The 20,404-nt window shown below is 42.6% G+C and overlaps 1 protein-coding gene across 1 annotated transcript in view; it reads left to right on the top strand.

Annotated features, from left to right (window-relative positions):
* The window catches only part of LOC147678561 (extracellular calcium-sensing receptor-like), a 126,194-nt gene that overhangs the window by 39,835 nt on the left and 65,955 nt on the right, over positions 1-20,404 (top strand). Inside the window, exons 3-5 of the mRNA XM_086945693.1 lie at positions 10,948-11,239; positions 11,804-12,634; positions 13,137-13,367. Coding sequence (XP_086801819.1) covers positions 10,948-11,239; positions 11,804-12,634; positions 13,137-13,367 — 1,354 coding nt within the window. The remainder of the gene's footprint in view (positions 1-10,947; positions 11,240-11,803; positions 12,635-13,136; positions 13,368-20,404) is intronic.

Raw genomic sequence — 20,404 nt, 5'->3', positions numbered from 1 at the left:
ATTCTACAGAGTTCTGCCAATTGATGGAAATAGGCATGTTGTGCTGCTCGCTCAGTATAGCGCCAGGAGCGCAATACCTGCCGATAAAACTGGACAAATGGCACCACGTGGCATGCTGGAGACCACAGCTACTTGGGTTGGTTTTACTGCCACTCAAGTAGATTTTCTACTAAAGCAGCAGTGTTCTGACCATGAATGGTGTAACCGGGCCACATTGGAAAAAAGTCTCACCTGAAGCCTACTTGTGACTGAAAATCATGCAAGAGGATGTAGCATCTTGCTTGTGTTTAGCAACTTACCATTTTGGCGTGTGTGAAGGAAAAATTCTGACTTGCAGAAATTGGCAGGATTTGGCAGTATCTCCATGTTACATAAGCCATTTCAGGCAGCAGAATGGAATATTTCACCCACCCCCTAGGTACTAGTCTTAGTAAATCTGGGAATGCATCAGAAACCCCGGGTGGATGCATGGGAACAGCCACGCTCCAGCAATGGAACGCCTTCCCCATGCAGAATAATGCAAAGCAATGACTTAGCAGGTGTGTGTAAAGCCCAAATTAGTCAAAATGCCATACATGTGCTTCATTCCAGACAGCTACATCCTGCCTGCACCGAGGCCAAGATAGACGTTGTGCCTTGACTGGTGTGTCAATGTCTGCCTAGGACTTTGAAGCTGTGTAGCGGAGCTCCCATGCTGACTCCGTAATACAGTGAGTGAGCTGGAGGCTTGCACGACTTGCTAATATAGGTATGCAGCCTCCCTCTGGTTCAATTGGACCATGTGTTGGGGTAGGACTATCCTCTTTTCAATACCATTTTGTCAGTACAAGGGTCAGTCAACAGAAGCACAGGGCCTAAGAGAAGCTGACCACATTTCTACAGAAGTGCTTGAAGGCAAAGGATCAGTCGACAGAGATGGAAATTATCGACTTGGGTCTATCTTTGCCTGAAAAAGACCCTAAATGGCTAGAGTAATTGAAAGAGGACCGTCCTTCCATCCTGCCAAGTCTGGCATAGACAAATAAAGAGGACTACTCTATTTCTATGCCTTGGAAACAGAAACATAGACACAGAAATAAGACTACTCTATCTCTGAACCCAGAAATCGGAAAGTAACCAAAAATTGAAGGGGAATAACATAGACTTCAAACAGGGTCCATTCAGTGCAATAAGAAGGCTAGTTGCTGTTATCACAAGAATGATCATGCATCAAGTTTATCCATCATCCTCCACTTCTGACAAACATGGATGCCTTGAAGGTTTTCCTCTATGTGCTCGGATGGCCCTGGATCACCAATCTAGTGAACAACACAAGAAATCACCAATCAGGTGCTGAACACAAGATGGCCACTCTGTAATAAACCAATGTGAACAACAAGGACCCCCTGTTCAAATACTGGGTTTGTAATACAGGGAAATGGACAATGTGTAAAGAGAATAACGCACTTGATGATATAACTAGGGAACAGACCAATATGTAAAGCACAAAAATCAATTAAAAATTTAACAAGTTCAATTTATTGATGAAATTACATTATCAAATTTAAAAAAAACATAATCATTACAATGTTACTATAAAAATACACAAAATTATGTATGAAGGGAATATTCGTGACACAATTATACAAGAAAATACATAAAAAGACATAGGTGGCAAACAATACAATTTATCGACGCGCGTTTCGGCGTTAACAGAACGCCTTCATCAGGAGCCACATTCAATCTGTAAAACATGTTTTAAAAAGAGTTAGAAACAACTCTAGATCAAAAAAATCATAACAACCAAACAATTGTTTAAAACATCTCATTGTGCTTACATACCAAGGAAATCCCTACAAGAAGCAGTTACCATATGTAGCTGCAACTGATACAAACTAGTTAATGTATATTTGAGCAGTAATTCGACCCCACAATATGATTAAAAAAAGGGGGGGGGGCCGGGAAGGGGGGGCGGGATTTTGCAAGGTCTAAATGACATCAGACTATCTGTCGTTTATCAACTAACAGGTCTAGATTGTATGCGATGTACCATTATTAAGGTTTTTCCATCCGTAAGATGGTAATAGTTTAGACATAACCTTTTCTCTGTCTTCTTACCTAGTGAACACGAAATGGGTGTTCTCTATTGGTTCTGGATAAAATCCGACATCTGTTTTATTAGCGGTACTCTGAGTCACCTGGTTAAAAAGTTTTGGTCTGAAAAAGATATATTAATTAACCATATGTACCCCTGTGATCAAAAAGTTTTTTTGGGGGGGATTTTAAGTCAATTTACTGCACTTCTAGATACAAGCGTATTATTATAATTTCAGTGCTTATTTTGTAAAGGATCATTTAACAGGTAGTTCTTCTATTCAGTCTCTCATTGTACATGGTTTCCTCTGGGAATTTACGGAAAGAATGAACACCCCTATTTCGCGTTTTCAGAGAAGAGGGAGGTATCAAAGATCTCTCCTACATTAGGCAAATAGTCATACATAACACCTAAATATCTGGGATGGCACATGCTTACCATATATGTTCAAAAGTGTGTCGGTGTCGAAGCGATCACCACCCAGAATTCTTCTGTAATACCGGTATGGTTACAACGTGCTGAAGATAAAGGGCATATACCATTACTATCGAGCGAGTCAATGATGGTAAATAGCTTCGAAGCAACATCACGTATTGCTTACCAAAAACGCTGGAAAGGCGAGCCGTGGCTTCAACCTGTCAAGAGCCAAATAGGTCACAATCTGTGGTATTTTTATAGCGTCTCGCAGCCGTTGGTATCTATGTGTCGGTTCCTAAACGGGTTGTAGAACGTAAACAATTATTGTACTACAAAATATTGCTCATGTAACTAATCTAGCGGCTAAATTGTGTACTGCCCATTAGCTAGCTTACCCGGGATAAAATGAGTGCAAGCCGTCACTTCAACCTGTAAGACGCCAGGGAAGTATCCGTCTCTTTAGATCGTTAGCGGCGTCTCACAGCCGTTGGTTTACACGTGTTTCTACCTGAGACGAATTTAAAACCGGACTCAATTATTCAAATTTACGGTGCCGGCACTTCAAGCTAGGCAATAGCAAGGCGGCGAGGCATATCCAAGCAAATTGCTTACCGAAAAAGATAGGGTTCGGTCCGTGACTTCAACCTGCGGGCGCCGCGCCAAAGGTCTCGATCGGCGTCCCGCAGCCGTTGGAAAAGGATGGTTGACCAGCCGGGTGGGCGGTCCCGCTTTAAATACCCGGATATGAATCTAGCCACAGTTCTTAAAGGGCAAGTGACCGTTGCTTTGACGTGCTCGGGACTACCGGTGGCGATGTATACATGTAGGTCATGACTGCTTAGTGGTCATGTGCCAACCAAAGAGAAGGTTAACAGTTAATATAATCCCATGAACATTGATCAATAAGCTCAACGATCAATGGGAGTCAAACTACCTTATTATTCATTTCAGGATAGTGCGTGTGAGCACGGTGTGGGGAATTTGTTAGCCACTTAGGGTCAGCTATGTGGAGTCTGAGAACTGAATTTCGAAAGAAAATAGGGCATTAAAAAATGGCATTCTCCCACGGAATCTCATTGTTTAAACCCTTCTTATAAGTATTCAGAACAAATATCCAAAAAACTTCGCGTTTCTTTCGAATAGCACATCCACCTTTGTTGTCAGCAAGTTTGATTTTTTCTAGTACTCTCCACTGGATGTCGTCTGGTTTGTGCTGAGCCTCTAAAAAATGTTTGACAAGAGGTGCATTAAGTTTCTTAGTGTGGATAGCAGATCTGTGCTCTGTAAGGCGTGTTTGAATTGATCTGCATGTTTCTCCTACATAGCCCATACCACACGGGCATTTAATGAAATAGACCACATTCGCGGTCTTACAATTCCACAAATCGGTCGCTTTATAGGTGGAACCATTATGTGTAAATGATTCCCCTGAAATGATGGTTTTGCAAGATTTGCAAGAGGAGCAAGGCACCGTGCCCCTGACGGGCAGGTTCGTCAATATTGCTCTCTGAACATGGGGGACGTTGGGCAGCTTATGGTTAAATTTGGAATGGACAATTTTATCCTTTAGGTTCCGGTTTCTCCTGTGGGCAAATAAGGGTTTCGCCAAAACAGATGCGGAGGATGGATTGCAGTTAAGGATATGCCAATTTCCGTTGACTATCTGTCTTATGCGCTCGTTCATCGTCGAGTGAGTGGTCACACAAACGATACGGTCCTTGGCTTGTTTTTCTTTGGGAACTAGTAAGGCGTCACGGTCGAAGTACCTTGCGCGTTTGTAGGAGTCTCTTATTAATCTGTGGGGGTAACCCCGATCTAAGAATTTCCTGCGCATAATTGCAGATTGCCTGTCGTAGTCTACTAGATTTGTACAGTTCCTGCGAACCCTAAGGAACTGTGAGAAAGGAATACTCTCTCGTTGGCATTTGGGATGGAAACTGCTGAAATGCAGGAGAGTATTCCGAGCAGTTTCCTTTACAAATAGATCTACCTCCAATGTTTGGTCTTTGGCTCTGATAAGAAGATCTAGAAATTCCACCTGGTGTTCATCGTAATGGGCTGTGAATCTCAAATTTGCATTAGTAAGGTTGATCCATTCTAAGAACTCAAGGAGCGTATCTTTCCCATTGGTCCAGATAAAAAAGATGTCATCGATATATCTGGACCAATGGGAAATTGACTCGCAAAACGGGGCTATTTCGTTGTATATGAAGGTCTCTTCAAAATAAGACATATATATGTTGGCTATAGAAGGAGCGACTGACGCTCCCATGCTGACACCTCTGAGTTGGCGATAGATGTTGTTGCCAAATTCGAATACATTCTCAGTGAGAACTATGAAAAGGCAATCTATAAGAAACTGTTTAGGACAAACAATGTTCTGACTGTCTATGAACCAATCTGTCGCTCTGATTGCTTCATCTAATGGTATGTTACTGTAAAGGGATTCGATATCCATCGTTACAAGTATATCTCTCCCTATTGTGAAATTTAAATTTTCTACAGTATTAATCATATGACAGGTGTCTTTGATATATGATTTAATTTTGGGAATATGGGGTCTTAAAAAATGATCGACAAACTTGGAAAGTGGTTCTGTCGGGGTACCAATTGTTGATACTATCGGTCTATATGGAGGGTTTTTTAAGTCCTTGTGTATTTTAGGAAGACCGTAAATACATGCAGTTTTCATTTTATTGGCATTCAAAAATTCATATTCTTTTTTATTTATGTCACCATTAGAGAGGGCATTGTCCGTTAGAGTGCCAATCTTTTTAATGATAGTACTGGTTGGATTGCGGTTCATCTGTAAGTAGGTGGAGCTATCACTTAACATTTTTAACATGTTCACTTCATAGTCATTGGAGTCAAGGACAACGATACCTCCTCCCTTGTCTGCTCCTTTGATCGTAAGGTCCCTATTATTCATCAAGTCTTTTAATGCTAGTGATTGTTGGTGATTTAAATTATATTTAGGCTTTGGAATAAATTCCAAAGATTTTTCTAATTTTTTCATAACCACTAGCTCGAAAGCCGCTACTTCAGGACCCAGCTGTTCTAAACCCGGGGTGAAGGTAGAGGCAAGTGAGATTTCATTTTTCTCTTGGGTAGTCAGATTATCTACACTATTCTCTTTATCTTGAAAAAACTTTTTTAGTCTAACTTTCCTAAAAAGGGAAATTATATCCCTGTGGAGTTCAAAAGTGTTCACAAAGGAATGGGGTACAAATGAAAGCCCTTTTGATAGTAGAGCTTCACTTGAATCATCAAGTTTATTAGAAGACAGATTGAAAATTGGAATTATATTCCCTGACCCCAATACTGTCTGTTCCGAGTCTCTCTGATGAATTGGGGTTCTTGCTGCTGATGTTGTTGGTGTTGTTGATGCTGCTGGTGTTGCAAATGTTGCTGATGCTGTATTTGATGTGTGTTGATTTGTCTGGAAATTCCCTCTCGATTGTCCCTGGTTTTGAAATCTCACCCTAGGGCGACCGCGTCGAGGCCCCCTGTTTGATAAAAAAGGGCGTCTTTGGGGCCTAGAGTTGGGATATGAGAACCCACCATCTGACTCGTAGTATGCATTACTCTGGCCTTCACCTTCTGAGTCTGATGAGTCAGTAAAATTATTTATTCTCTGTTGGGCGTTGCCTGACTCATTGGTATAATGGTTCTGTTGGTAGAAGTCAGTATGGAGATAGGGATAAGCAACTTCTTCCGAATAAAATCTTTTATCTTTGTTAAGTTTGTCTGTTTTCCGCTTATTCAGGTAATTGCTAAATGATTCTAAATCTTTGTTATATTCTTCTATTTTCTTAATAGCATCATCTACTCCTGTGAGCTGTTTCAATTTTTCTTCTAGTTCGTCTATCTCCTTCTTTATTTCTAGGGCCAGTTCCTTTGAGGTGCTGAACACAAGATGGCCACTCTGTAATAAAGTCATTGGTGGGGGATCACTATGCTGTGCAAGAAGTGCAAATTATGTGAAAATCAATCCCTAACTTGGAAAGAAAACTTGGATATGCTTTGGGATAGATGCAAACTGGCCTGCTTCCCAGCCTCTTCCGGGCAAGACCAACCAACGACTCCTGACTTCCCCATAGACAAGGACAGAGTCCAGTTTATTGATGATGACATTCAGACCACAGTTAATGATCCTATGGGCTCGTCAGTGTGTAATTTCACATGTTGTGAGCAGACCAATCATAGAGTTAGGAGGTAACTTTTGGGCAGTATCCAGATCTGCTTCACCCCTCTTCTTCCAGTGATTAGGACTGACTTGGTAGCATGGTTGTAGTGTTTATGACGCTTGTGATTTCGTTCATCCTGAGAGTGATGGGAATTTGGAACTTGACACTTGGTTTGCTTTTGTGTATAATTGCTCCTTTTGACCTAGTCAATTGCAGTTATTCACAAGAGACAGTCACAGAAACAACCCCCTGCTTTTGGAATTTTGGCCTGCTTTCAGGCATTGACTGTTTCCAAAAGTAAATTCAAGGTTGATACTTACTTTCCAATCTTTATTTCGGCCATTGGCCATAAAAGATGAACAATAAAACATATACAATCACAGTAAAATCAACATGTATAATCAATCAATACACTCTTAAACAGTATAAAACCTTGGGATTACATATTGCTAAAATGCCTTAAGAACTATGAATCTTAAAATTAAGAGGGAGCCTGCATCTTCAAAATACGGGTGCGAGTGTGCCAGACATTAGCTAAAAATTTGGCTAGTGCAAACACAGTTGGGCCTGTAGCATCAGTTTTTAAAATTCTATACATTGGGGCATACTCCCTGCAACCCAAGTTTCTAATCAGTGGGAGGAGCCAATATTTCCTCGCAACCTTGTAAACTGGGCAAAAGAGGACCACGTGTAAATCAGTTTCCTCTGCGGCATCACAGGCCGGACACTGCTTAGTGGTGGGGGGTGATGACCAGGAACTGGTAAAAGATCGAAGGGGCAGTGTGCCATATCTCCATTGGAGAAACAGCTTCCTGGCCAGCACAGGGGAAATGGCATCTAAAACCCCCTCAAACCTGTACAAGTCCTTACTTTGTGCGAATACAGAGGATAGTGACCCTTCACCCTGGCTATCTAGGGCCCTAGCTAATTTTTGTTCGTGATATGCATTGGCCAGGGATCTCTTAGAAATGTTTGGTGCGGCATTAGCAGGATCTGTCCATAGGTCAGAGGACCCCATTGTCATACAGGTATTTTGGATGTATTTTATCCAGGGGATCCCAAGCGCTTTCGGGTGGGTCAATAGCTCCTTCAATTCCGCCATATAGGCGGAAAGATCATCGCTACTCCACAGCCTTCGCCAGAAAGCTATGGGTCTCAAACCTATTTCGTCGGCTATTGGTCGCAGACCAAGATCCAGCCTCAGGGGGAGGAGCGGGGTGCTGGACGGAAGTGCGACTATCTGTCTGATGAAATTATTCTCCGTTGAGGACAGACTACGACAGGATGTATGTCCCCACAGTTCCGCCCCATACATAGTTGCGCCCCTGGCCTGTACCTTGTAGATCTGGATAAGCGACCCCAGCGGACGGTATGAGGAGCCATTCATCATCCGAGCAATGCCCCCTGTAGTTTGTACCAATTTAAGGTTCGCCCTGCTCTGGTGTGATCCCCAAGACATAGTTTCATTGAGAGTCACACCGAGGTATTCAAAGGTGGAAACTCTCTCGAGCCGTGCGGCTCCCAATAGCGGGTTCGGCCGCAATTTTTGGCTTGGGTTCAAATCCATAAATTTAGTTTTAGCCGCGTTAATTTCTAACCCCCTGTCAGTGCAGAAGGCCACAAATGAATCGAGGATCCTCTGTATCCCCATTGGGGTTTTAGACAGCAGCAGGGTGTCATCTGCAAACATAATTGCAGGCACCCTGCTGCCGTTCAGCTTGGGGGCGTCGGTGTAGTCGATGGCATTTAGGTGGGCGATTATCCCGTTGACGAAGAGGCAGAACAGGGTTGGTGCCAGCACACAACCCTGTCTTACCCCTCGATCAACGGGGAATCTATCCGTAAGTACCCCGGACCTCCCGCACCTCACTCGAGCATAGTTGTTATGGTGTAATCTCTGTAAGATTAACAGGATGTCCGGGGGGACGCCCATCTCTGCCAGAACGCTCCAGAGTTTCCCTCTGGGCACCAGGTCGAAGGCGGCCCGTAGATCCACAAAAATTGTGTAAAGACTGCCGCCCTCGAATATTGCTGCCCTCCAATAGATGATGTTCAATAGAAAAACCTGGTCCACTGTAGAAACTCCCTTTCTGAATCCCGCCTGGTAGGGGCTAAGGACACCCACCTCTTCTGCCCAGTCCTGGAGCCGATTCAACAGTACCCTGCCAAACAGTTTCTGTGCCACATCAATTAAACTGATGGGTCTGTAGTTGGCTGGGAGGAGAGGCGAGCCCTTTTTGAATATGGGCACCACCTCCGCCCCCAGCCAAGTACTAGGGATTTCCATGCCGCTGAGAACTCCGTTGAACAGAGCGGCAAGATAGGGGGCCCAAACAATGGGCTCCTGTTTAAACAGGTCCCCTGGTAGGCCATCCAATCCTGGCGCCTTTCCCGAGGTGAGTCCTGTTATTGCAGCAGTGACCTCGCCCAGAGTTATTGGATCCCCCTCATAGTCTGGCCAACCAACCCCAGTCCCAGTGATAGATTCTCCCGGCTCAGAGCTGTAGAGAGACTGGAAATGTGCCTGCCACACCCCTGGTGCCATGTTTGGCTCGATTGCCGAATGGAGATTTTCCGACCCCCCGCTCACTATCCTCCAAAACAATCGATGCTCTTTTATCGCTAGGGCCTTAGTAAGCTCTTCCCATTGATTTTCCTCCCATTCAGCTTTAGCGTGGGCAACAAGTTTTTTATAGGCCCGTCTACTTTCTCTTAGCTTATCCCCCCCTAGACCCTCCTTGATAGATCTAAGGAGCTCCCCTTTTGCCCTTCTGCAGGCTGTGTTGTACCATGAGGATTTGCATGGCCGCCCCCTACTTGAATTCCGTGCGTTACTAAAGAGGTTAGGGGCCACAACTTTTATGAGGTCCTCATGTGCCTGATATCATTTGGCCTGAGAGTCTTTATTGTCCACCCCGGTATCTAAATCTCCCACAGTTTCCAAAATGGGGATTATCCCGTCATAAAGCCTCAGAAGTTTCTCCTTACTTGTGACCAGGTGTTCCCACCTGATTCTTCTCCTGTTGTTTTCCAGGAGGAGTTCAGGTTTGCTCCCCTCCGGAGACATTGTAGGAGTCTGAAGGCCAGGGTGGATGAGATCAAGCTCAAGTGCATTATGGTCACTATCTAACCTTTCCATTACCCTAAAGTCCCGGATGGTTGGCCACTTCGCTATTTGGACCAAGACATAATCCAAGCGAGACTCTCTTCCCACTCTATTATAGGTGGTTCTGCTGGGTATGTCAGATCTCATTCGCCCATTACAGGCTCTAATTCCAAGCTTTAGGGTAAGGGCTGTGATCTGTAATGCAAGGGGAGTCCACGCCTTCGGGGGGGAGCTTCTACCGGGGGCACTGACCATCTAGCCTCTTCCTCCATTGGGAACCCCTCTAGAAGACCTGGCAGTGGCTCAAAGTGGGAATTTAAATCCCCTTCCACCACATAGGGTAAGTCACTTGGTAGTTCAGATAAGTAGTTCGTGAGTTCATCTATGGTAGGTGATTCCTTGGCAATTCCAACTGGCCTGGAATAGATGTTGATTAAGACAAGTTTTGCTTGGTTTGGCCAGGATAGTAAAACCACAAGGATATCGTCGGAGGTGGCCGGTAACCGTGTTGCCTCGCAGCCTAGGTGAGATGCAACCCAAGTTGTGAGCCCGCCTGATGGGCGACCTTTGCCCTCCCACCTGACTGGGATAAAGAATGACTGGTAACCTTGGTGCCCATAGTCTTCTCTTGGCCAGGTTTCCTGAAACATGCAAACGTCTCCAGTCTCGATGTAGTTTACCCAGTCTTGATCGGCCAGTTTATTAGCTAGTCCGGCAACATTCCACCAGATTAATCTCAGGTATTCGGAGGTGTCAATTGCCGTGCCAGAAGAGTGGGTGAAGATGAATTATAATTGCTCCTTTTGACCTAGTCAATTGCAGTTATTCACAAGAGACAGTCACAGAAACAACCCCCTGCTTTTGGAATTTTGGCCTGCTTTCAGGCATTGACTGTTTCCAAAAGTAAATTCAAGGTTGATACACTTTGGTGACAATATGATCCCCGGACTACATAGCACATATCTCAATACTGGGCAAAATTTCTCTGGACAGGCGGAGGGAGGCAAGAGCCTCCTCTGCACAGGCTGCCTGATGGGCCATCACCTCAATCTAAATGATAACTCTAATGGTAATGTTGGTTTTACCTAAATAGGACACTGTATATTGCATGTAAATTTACAAATGGTACAAAATATTTTCTAATGCATTTGTTTATGTTTCAGAGCTCCTTCCCAAAACTACCAGTGGCTGCAAGCCATGATGTTTGCTGTTGAAGAGATTAACTATAACAACAATCTATTACCAAATATTACACTCGGCTTCCAGATCTATGATTCCTGCAGAGTAATGCAGCGATCCCTCCTGGGAACGTTATGGATGCTAACAGGGCAGGAAAACCCAGTTATTAACTTCTGCTGCCAGAGGGAGCTGCCTTTGATGGGTATCATTGGTGATGCAGGGTCATCAAGCTCCATTGTTATGGCCCGGATATTAGGGCTTTACAAATTTCCTCAGGTAAGGAAGAGTTCAATAATCTTCAATTAACCAATACTGAAGCACAGAAATAGATTATCAGAGACTTTACACGGTTACTGTATCCCAACACTAAATAAATGGTTAAATCAATATCTCCTCTTTCTAATACCAAATACACCTCAACAAGTCTTCGGATCATTTAGTTTTGTAGATGTACATTCTTTATAAAAGATTCCAAGTATCTGTAGTCAATGGGGAACAATGCAAAGAAGCAATAATTTAACCGAGAGAGATTGGAATGCTGTTACAGAAGTTTAATTGATGGAAATGGATGAAAAATACAATATTACTCATGGATTCAAAGTCATGAGCATTTGGCAAGAATGGCAATTTATTTTGATTCCCATAACAAATCTTGTAAATTGGACTATTAAAAAATAATTTAAAAAAATGCATCTACACACTGTGATATCCCCAGATACCTCTATAACTTGCTCTAAAAGACATAGATGGCCATCTCAATATTTATCTACTTAATGATAAAAATAATTCTTTTCACATTTGTTTTTAAGATATCTCTTCCTTTAATTGTCATTTTTGCAGATCAGTTATGTTTCAACAAGTCCACTCCTCAGCAACAGAAACCAGTTCCCTTCTTTTTTCCGGACCATTTCCAATGATGATTTACAGGCCCAGGGCCTGGCCCAGTTACTGTTCCATTTTGGTTGGACCTGGGTTGGTATTTTGGTTGAGGACAATGACTATGGACAACAAGGGTACCATTTATTAAAGCCGGAGTTGGCTAAAGCTGGTGTTTGTATTGCCTATACCGAGACTATCATCCTGAGTAGAGCAGATAGGAATGCCTTTCACATCATTCAAGTGATCAACAGCTCAACAGCCAACGCCATTGTCATCTTCTCAAGTGATGCTGGACTTATTCCTTTAATAGACCAGATGATACTACAAAATGTAAGTGGCAAAGTACTCATTGCTAGTGAGGGTTGGGCTACATCTGCTACCTTAGCCTTAGGAAAGTACAATGACTTCCTGAGTGGCACCCTTGGGATTGCAACACACAGTGGAGAGATACCAGGATTCAAAGAGCATCTCGACTCCATTAATCCTTTCACATCACCAGACAACTTATTTTTGCCACAGTTCTGGGAAGATGTTTTCAACTGCAAATGGCCACTTCAGAAAAACTCCACAGCCTTCTGGGATACCAAATCAAAACTGTGCACTGGACTTGAGAAGATAGGGAGCCTTCAACTTGACTTTAATGATGGGACCAACTTAAGAAGTAGCTATAATGTCTATAATTCAGTTTATGCCAGTGCTTGGGGTTTCCACAATCTGATTTTTTGCAAGACTAACAAAGACTCAAATTCCAAGAAGGCATGTGCAGATATCAATAACTACCAACCGTGGCAGGTATATTGAACACTGAACCCCCTCAAATCAATGACTTTCAGGAGGTGGGAGCATGGTAAAGAAGTTACCAGTCACTCAAGTTAGTTTGCTTAGTCTTTGTAAGAGTTTTAGATATTTTGTGGACTGCATGGCCACCTAAATAAAATAAAACACAGAAATCAAAGTAACAATGCGGCATGTAGAACTGAATGCTATTCTAACAGGAAGTCATACTTATAATAGAAAAGACATAATTCCAATAATATTTTAAGAAGTGCTAATCAAGGGCAATTAGGAGTCGCAGCCAGAAGCATAATATATTTTAATTGACTTTTATTATCCTGTAATTCAGGCATGCCCAAATATTTTGCCTCTCAGTACCTCAATTGCATTATGTTGTAAAGTTTTTGAGTGGCCTGCTTTACAGACAGCATAATGTAACAAATTAGGTCACCATAGGGATATGTATATGAACACCTGATTAACTGAGAATAATTCTCTTTCTTCTTTCTTGTCGTTGTAGCTTTATCACTTTGTAAAAAATGTGCATTTTCAAAGTAAATCTGGTGAAGAAATATTCTTCAATCAAAATGGAGAAGTCCCTTTTGTCCGTTATGATATCGTGAACTGGCAGCAAGATCAGGAGAGAGGCCTGAGGCAAATGACAGTGGGCAGCTACGACTCCAATGCCGCTCATGGTCAGAACATCAAGGTCAATGCCAGTGCCATCCTGTGGGTATCAAGGGCCAATCAGGTATGTGCCTATGCTATGGGTTCTATATTAAAGATGGTCCTAAGCAGAAAAATGTATATTCATGTTTGTATCCCATATTCTCTGTGCTCATGGTTTAACCAGTTGTGTCAATATTACTGCACCTTTGTGGTCATTATCTACCTATAGAGTTAGCAGAGTGTGGGAATGTACAGAAGAAGTTAAATCTCTCACTATCTCTATCTCTGTGCAAACTAAACGAGAACCCCCAACTCTATAAAGAGTTGTAGTATATAGTGACGAGGAAAGTCATCCACCTGTTGGTGCAGTAGTTTCCAACAGAGCACATGGTGACTGAAGGTTAACTCACCTGGTTGGTGGGTGTGCCCCAAAAGGAAACAGATCGTTTGTTAGTTATTCATTCATTTGTGTTCTTTATGTAATGAAAACCAGAATTGAATGGCTAGTTTTACACACTCAGAACAAAGGTACAATAACTCAAATTGTATAAGAGTAGGTTATAACCACCTAAGAATAATTACTGGAATATAAGTATATGTATGCACATTCACAGTATTATAGCAATGGAAGTGATTCTGCATTTCACCAAATAAGTTCTGTATTAAGAAACACATTTTAAACATTTTGGAACCTTTTTCTGAGTCACTACTATATTAAACATCTTCACATTTCTCCTGATAGGTGTGGTACACTTTTAGACCCCATTTGCAAGTCAATTTTATATTAGCATGTGTTATCAGTTTGGAAATAAAACTAATTTTTAAACTTATTCAGTGTTTGCCAATCTGCACAAGACACATTCTTTTACCTGATTCATCAAATAATAGTTAAATATTTGATAGTATGGTTCAGGTGTTGCGTGCTTATCTAGGATCCTGATCGATACTGTGACCTTATGCCCCTATTTGGCTATAAATCCATTTATTCCCTATATTGGCATAACCGTTCAAGTGCAATATTTAGTAACTCATCTCTGGCCTCACACGAACAGAGCCACATTCCAGAATAGCTTTCTCTGCCACTTCCTTTGCAACCAATTAGTGCAATGACAGAGCAGAAGTCACTATCTGAGATTCCTAGATTAACACTCTGAGTTCTTCAACAAGATAAAAACTCAGCAAACCTGGAAATCCTCGCTTGCTGTGTTTTGATTAGTAACAGAACTCTAATGAGCACTGATAGACGATCACTTCCTAGTGACATCTTATTGACGTCTTATGTCCAGCAAACTTACGTCAAACAAGGCACCTTTCAGGTATAAATACTTCCAACATGGCCTTAAGCAAGTCCCCTGTTGCCCGTCGCCTGAAGCTGCTGTTATGCTGAATATATCATAGCTGCTATCGCTACTGCTATCGCTGCTAACTAGCGAACGATGGTGTGGTGAACTTAGGAGCTGAACAGCCGTTCCCCTGCAAGAGCCCAGCAGATGCAAGCTGCCCGCGGACGCTGTCCCCCCTCCTTCTCCTCCTCGACGCGCTGAGAAGAGACGCTGCCTTTCTCCTGCCGAGAAATCCAGCTCCAGCGTTTCTGGTCTACCCTTGCGGGTGACTGGGATATCGAGCCCTGAGGGAGATACCAGACCTCCATCATTCTATTCCAGAGGTATGGTGTTGACTAAACCCTTGAGAGAGAATTCTTGAAGCAAACCTTGGCAAAACCAACTTAACTTAAAGCTACTTACTTACTCCCCTCCCAAGTATTAGGCTTAGGTCAGGTACACTGGGGTAGGCATAGTTAGAAGCACCAGTTGAGTATTTTAGCCTAATGTATATATTCATGTATATATGGTTTATAACTTTTAAACCATTGTATGTCTAAGAAACCATATCAATGCTTTTACAGTATTATTTCGCAATACTTATCTTACTGTACGTACTTTTTATAATAACAAGTCTTGCAATTGTGGCAATTCATTTCTCTTGTACGAGAAGAAAGACTGTTCAATAAATGTTAACCTTTTATTGACAAACGCCCGTCTCTCTGTTCTCTACATATTGTGAAAGTAAACTGCACCAACCTGACTGAGTAAAAAACCTGTCTATTGTTTCACACGACCCTAGAGATTGACTCTTGATCTGAGGTGCAAAGTTGTCATGTTGCACGGTTGTTGGAAAACTGAATCCCTTCTTGTTTGTGCCAGGGAAGCTGATCACTTCCTATTTCAGAGAAGAAAGTTTCCAGTGACCTCTGAGCTAGTTGGTAACAAACCCAATTAAGTTTAGCATAGTCAGTAGAGGCCTGGAAGATCCGCACTTCTACAACGATACTACTGTTTATGTTATTCCAATGCGCAGGGCCTATTGGGAAAATAGGAACTACGCTACATGGCGCCCAACGTTTGGTAAGGCGATAAACTAACGCAAGACGTTAGAGTAACTCAGTCGTGCATATTTCACACAGACCCCTTTCTCCCGTAAATACTCCAATAGACGTCTGGAGTGGGTGAAAGGTTAAAATCCGCCCTAACTCAGTAGGAAGAGATTCCTCTGTAAAGCTCTGGTTTATTCAACGTTGAAGGATACAGTGTTCCAAAATATTGTGCACCTAATCTTTGTCTTCTTGGAGACCTACTCTGCAAAGCCTGCATTTATACAATGCCAGGAGAAAACGGAACCACTGGGGGCGCAGCAGATGCGACTCAGCAGGGTCCCGAAGACACAGACCCGGATGCAATTATCATCCCGGTCCACTTAAGAAAATCTATAACGTTAAAACTTATAGAAAATGGACTGACACCACAAGGTGGTACAGTCATTTTCGTGATAGAGGCTCACGAATATCGGCAGACAGAGGTATTCTATTCATGGATAAATTTTCCAGCTGCAAACGCTAGAACAAAAGAGTTTCACTATTACAAAATAGAGAAACCTCCGGAAGAGTACGCTCCTTTCGAGGAGACTGAAATCCCACTAAAATTCCAAGAGCACCTGCTCTGGTTTAATGGCGCCCTAAAACATAATGATCATATTACCAGGCTCGGTCCACTAGGTAGACCAGGAGCAACGTGGCTGGTTCTAGCCAGCTACACATCACACCCGGACATTGCAAAAATGTCAAAAGAAGAGCTGTTAGTACATCTAAAAACATTAATAAAAATACATAGGCAATTAGTCCAATATGTAATGCGGACTGCAACAGTCCAGCCAGCTGTTAATGTACCACAGCTGACCCCTCATCAGGGGAACACTAATAAAATTACACCACAGAACATACAGTCATGTCTTGGTAAAACACCCGTAAAATGGGAACAAATTCCTTTCTGGTTAGCACAGAAAATCACTCAAATAGAGGCAGTATTTCCTGATACTACCCCTATAGAGAAAAACAGAATCTTGACCATCTGCCTTCCTATGGGAATCGCACCACACGTGGAGGACTGTGACACTTGGGGTACAGTCTTTGCTTCCATTTACACAAAAACACACGGTGTTCCGTCTATGGCGGTAATACCAGAAGTGCTAAAACAGATTCAAAATGAATACGGTCCAGAGCCCGCTTTAACTCTTGGTATGAAATTACTGAAAGACTTTAAGCAGGTCTCGGCTATATTATTAGCCAATATAAAAGGAGAAGCAGCATCTGTGGCGATCCGCCAGAAGTTGAAGGAAACAGATATAACAGAGCAGCCAGTTGAGTTTGCCAGAATCATAGAGAAATGCTATGAAGAATTAGGTAGAGACAGCTTGGGTGGGAAAACAGTAAAGCCCTAACTGCTCGAAAATCCTTGAAAAATTATTTATTAAAAATAATTCAAATACTCCTAAAAAGAGCTGGGATGGAAAAAATACAATCCACTCCCAAGGAAAAAGTTTTCCAGTCCAGAGGAAGGTCTCCTCGACGGAGGGAAAGAACTCCGACTCGAGAACACCAGTCTCCCCAGAGGGAGCCATCTGAGAAAAGATATAACCTTAGAAATAGGGATAATTTGAAAAAACCTGATAGATATCAAAGTATTGATACACGTCCCTCTCGATCTTTTTCGCAGAAATCGGAAAGAAGAGGACGGTCAGACCCAGGAGAGCACACCAAGTCCAAAGACAAGGAACCTGCTCAGAGTAAAAAATCTCAATTTCCAAAAAAGAAGGTAGCCAGTATTAGAGTAATCAACCATGCCGAGAATACTGAGGACACAGTTGAAAAACGGGGAGTGGGCATTGACAATGTTGGACAGTGCAGCAGAAATCAGTATAGCCCGCAAGATCCTGATGAGTCATCTGGAGACAGTGGACACGAATGAATACATTCAGGTTGAAACTGCCGACACCAGACGTAGCGAACCCCATAAGATATATGAAATAACATTGCGTATAGAGGGTGATAAGACTAGGAAAATAAGGGGTCTATTTTGGGATAAACTCTCAAAAGGCTATGATATTCTGTTAGCTGAAAAAGATTGGCCCCCAGAGTTTGTCAGGGAGTGCCCTCGTGGCGAAGAAGTGATTATGCCTGCCTTCTCGAATCACATTCCGATTCACAAAAAATATACATATGCAAGGAAATGGGCAGTAGCCCAAGCACCGGCATTATATAAAAATCATGTAGGATGGGATGAGGACTCTCCTCCCCACAAAATACAATTAAAAAGTGAACTAACTGCCCAACGGCAGTATCCCATTAAGCAAGAAGCTAAAAAACAGGTCAGGGAGATCTTAGATCAACTTGAATACCAGGGGGTGATTGAAACATGCACCTCTCAAATGAACAATCCTTTGTTTCCTGTCTCCAAGCCAGACAATTCATATCGTCTAGTTTTGGACTACAGACATCTTAATGCATGTTGTAAAACCTTTGCAGTACAAAACTCGCATAGTGCAGCCCTAATGAATAACATAGTTAGAAAAAATATAAAACGACATTAGACATATCTAATGGTTTCTTTTGTCAAAACATTGCACCAGAAAGCAGATATTTGACCGCTTTCTCAGCATTTGGGTCGCAGAAAAATTCTGTCGACTCCCACAGGGGTTCAAGAACAGCCCAGGATTATTCTCAACTAGAGTAACAGAGTTACTACAAATCTATGATGATGAGGCATTATCTTACGTAGATGATATCTATCTCACAGACGACGACTTGGATACTCACTTGAAAAGAGTGAACACCATTATACTTGGGTTCGCAGCAGAGGGTTACAAATTCAACTTTAAAAAGTCTCGAATTGCCCATCTGACAGTACTATTTTTAGGGTACGAATTATCAAGTGAAGGAAAAAGCCTAGCGGACAACTTCTTAGAGAAGTGCGCTGTACTCCAAGCTCCAAAAACGCTGAAGAATTTACAATCCATACTAGGTTTTCTGAATTGCGGAAGAACTTACATTCTAAATTACGCAGAGAGGGTTAAACCTCTTTACGAACTAATTAAACCTGATTTGAAACAAATCAATTGGACTCAAAAACACACAGAAATTTTGAGATCACTGCAAACAGACATGTTAGCTAAAACAAAATTAGATACACGTGACAACACACGCGGTCTTGTAATCCGAGTCATGCCAGGAAGATGCGGATTCACGTACCTGACCTCTAATGAGGGAGAAAAGGTACCAATTTCAATTAAATCTCACTTGTACACACAAGCAGAAAAAGCATTCAGTCTCACAGAAAGAACTGTGAAAGCAGTGCAAATTGCATTAGCAAATGAACGAGAACTAGCACACGGCAAAAGGATTAATATCCTCACAGCGGAATCCGCCTTCGAGGCGCTATTCAGCCCAGTAAACCTGCCTACAGTATCACTGGATCCGAAATGGATACAGTGTGTAGATTCTCTAGGAGCGGAAGATGTGAGATACTATTTCGCTCCGCAATTTGAAGAACTGAATGATTTAGAATATGAAGAAGAATATCCTCTGCCAATCGAACTTCTGCCTCTCCCACAATACGCCTGTATAATCTATACAGATAGGTTTGTACAGCATTTCAACGTAGAGAGCAAATCCTACGATGCAGCCTGTGCGATTGTTAAAGGTCGTTGGCTGTGCGGTAAATTCAGACCGAAAGTAACAAAAACTGAATCATTGAGAAACTGTTCGGCTCGGAGAGCTGAAATCAGATGTTTGAAGATGGCGCTCAAAAATGCAGAACGTGAATTCCCGACACTTATCGTGTGCGATTCTCATTTTTGCGTCAACTCTTACAATAATAAACTGCAGAGTTGGATTGAAAACGATTACAAAGATGACACAGGTGCCACAATAAAGCATAAATTGCTCTGGAAACAGGTAGCTCTTTTACAGAAAGAACTACAAAAGACTCGTGTGATACACGCACAGAGTCTTCAACGTGATGGCGTTCACGTTGCAGGGAATTCATTGGCTAATACAGCCATAGCGGAAGCAACTAAACCGGCTTCCGTAGCCACAAAAAATCGTACAGAAAAATACATAGACGGGGAAACCATGCTGGCAGTAAAAACGACCGTAAAAGGCGACTGTGCAGCACTGCCCGTGAACTATCCACTCAATTATGCATACGTAATCGATGCAAACTCCGTTCTTTTTGCTCGAATCCCTGGAGTGGGTGATAGGGTAATTCCAAACATGAACAGGAGAATATTATTAATAGCAGACGCACACATGGGTGAAGGTCCAAGGCACATTCAGATGAGGGAATCTCTGACTGAATTGCAATCAGTATACTGGTGGCCGGGGATGAGCGTGCAACATCAGATATATGTAAAGAACTGTCCGGACTGTGATAGGGATCGCAGTAATGAACCGGTCCTGCCTGTTGCACAGTTACCATTTATAGAAAGCGTAATGATGTCCGCAAGCCATTCAGCGTCCTATTAATCAGTTAAGACTAAACACACTTAAAAAATGAGGCCCCAGCGCTCGGCTGACGCTAGAACGGTTATAAAAGATCTGCGAGTCTTTATCGGCACATACGCAATTACCACGTTCCATTCTGACCAGGGTCCTGCTTTCAGCTCTCGAGCTTATAAGGAGGCCATGGCCAGCATGGGAATTGGGTTGCGGTATTCTTGTCCGTCGCACCCCGAAGGGAATAGTGTGGTTGAAAGAAAAAACCGGGACATAAAGCGATCTATAACAGC

The sequence above is a fragment of the Lissotriton vulgaris genome, chromosome 12, assembly GCF_964263255.1.
Source record: "Lissotriton vulgaris chromosome 12, aLisVul1.2, whole genome shotgun sequence".
Taxonomy (NCBI): Eukaryota; Metazoa; Chordata; class Amphibia; order Caudata; family Salamandridae; genus Lissotriton; species Lissotriton vulgaris.
Note: the sequence above shows the minus strand (reverse complement) of the source record. Positions and strands in the feature narration are given on the sequence as shown.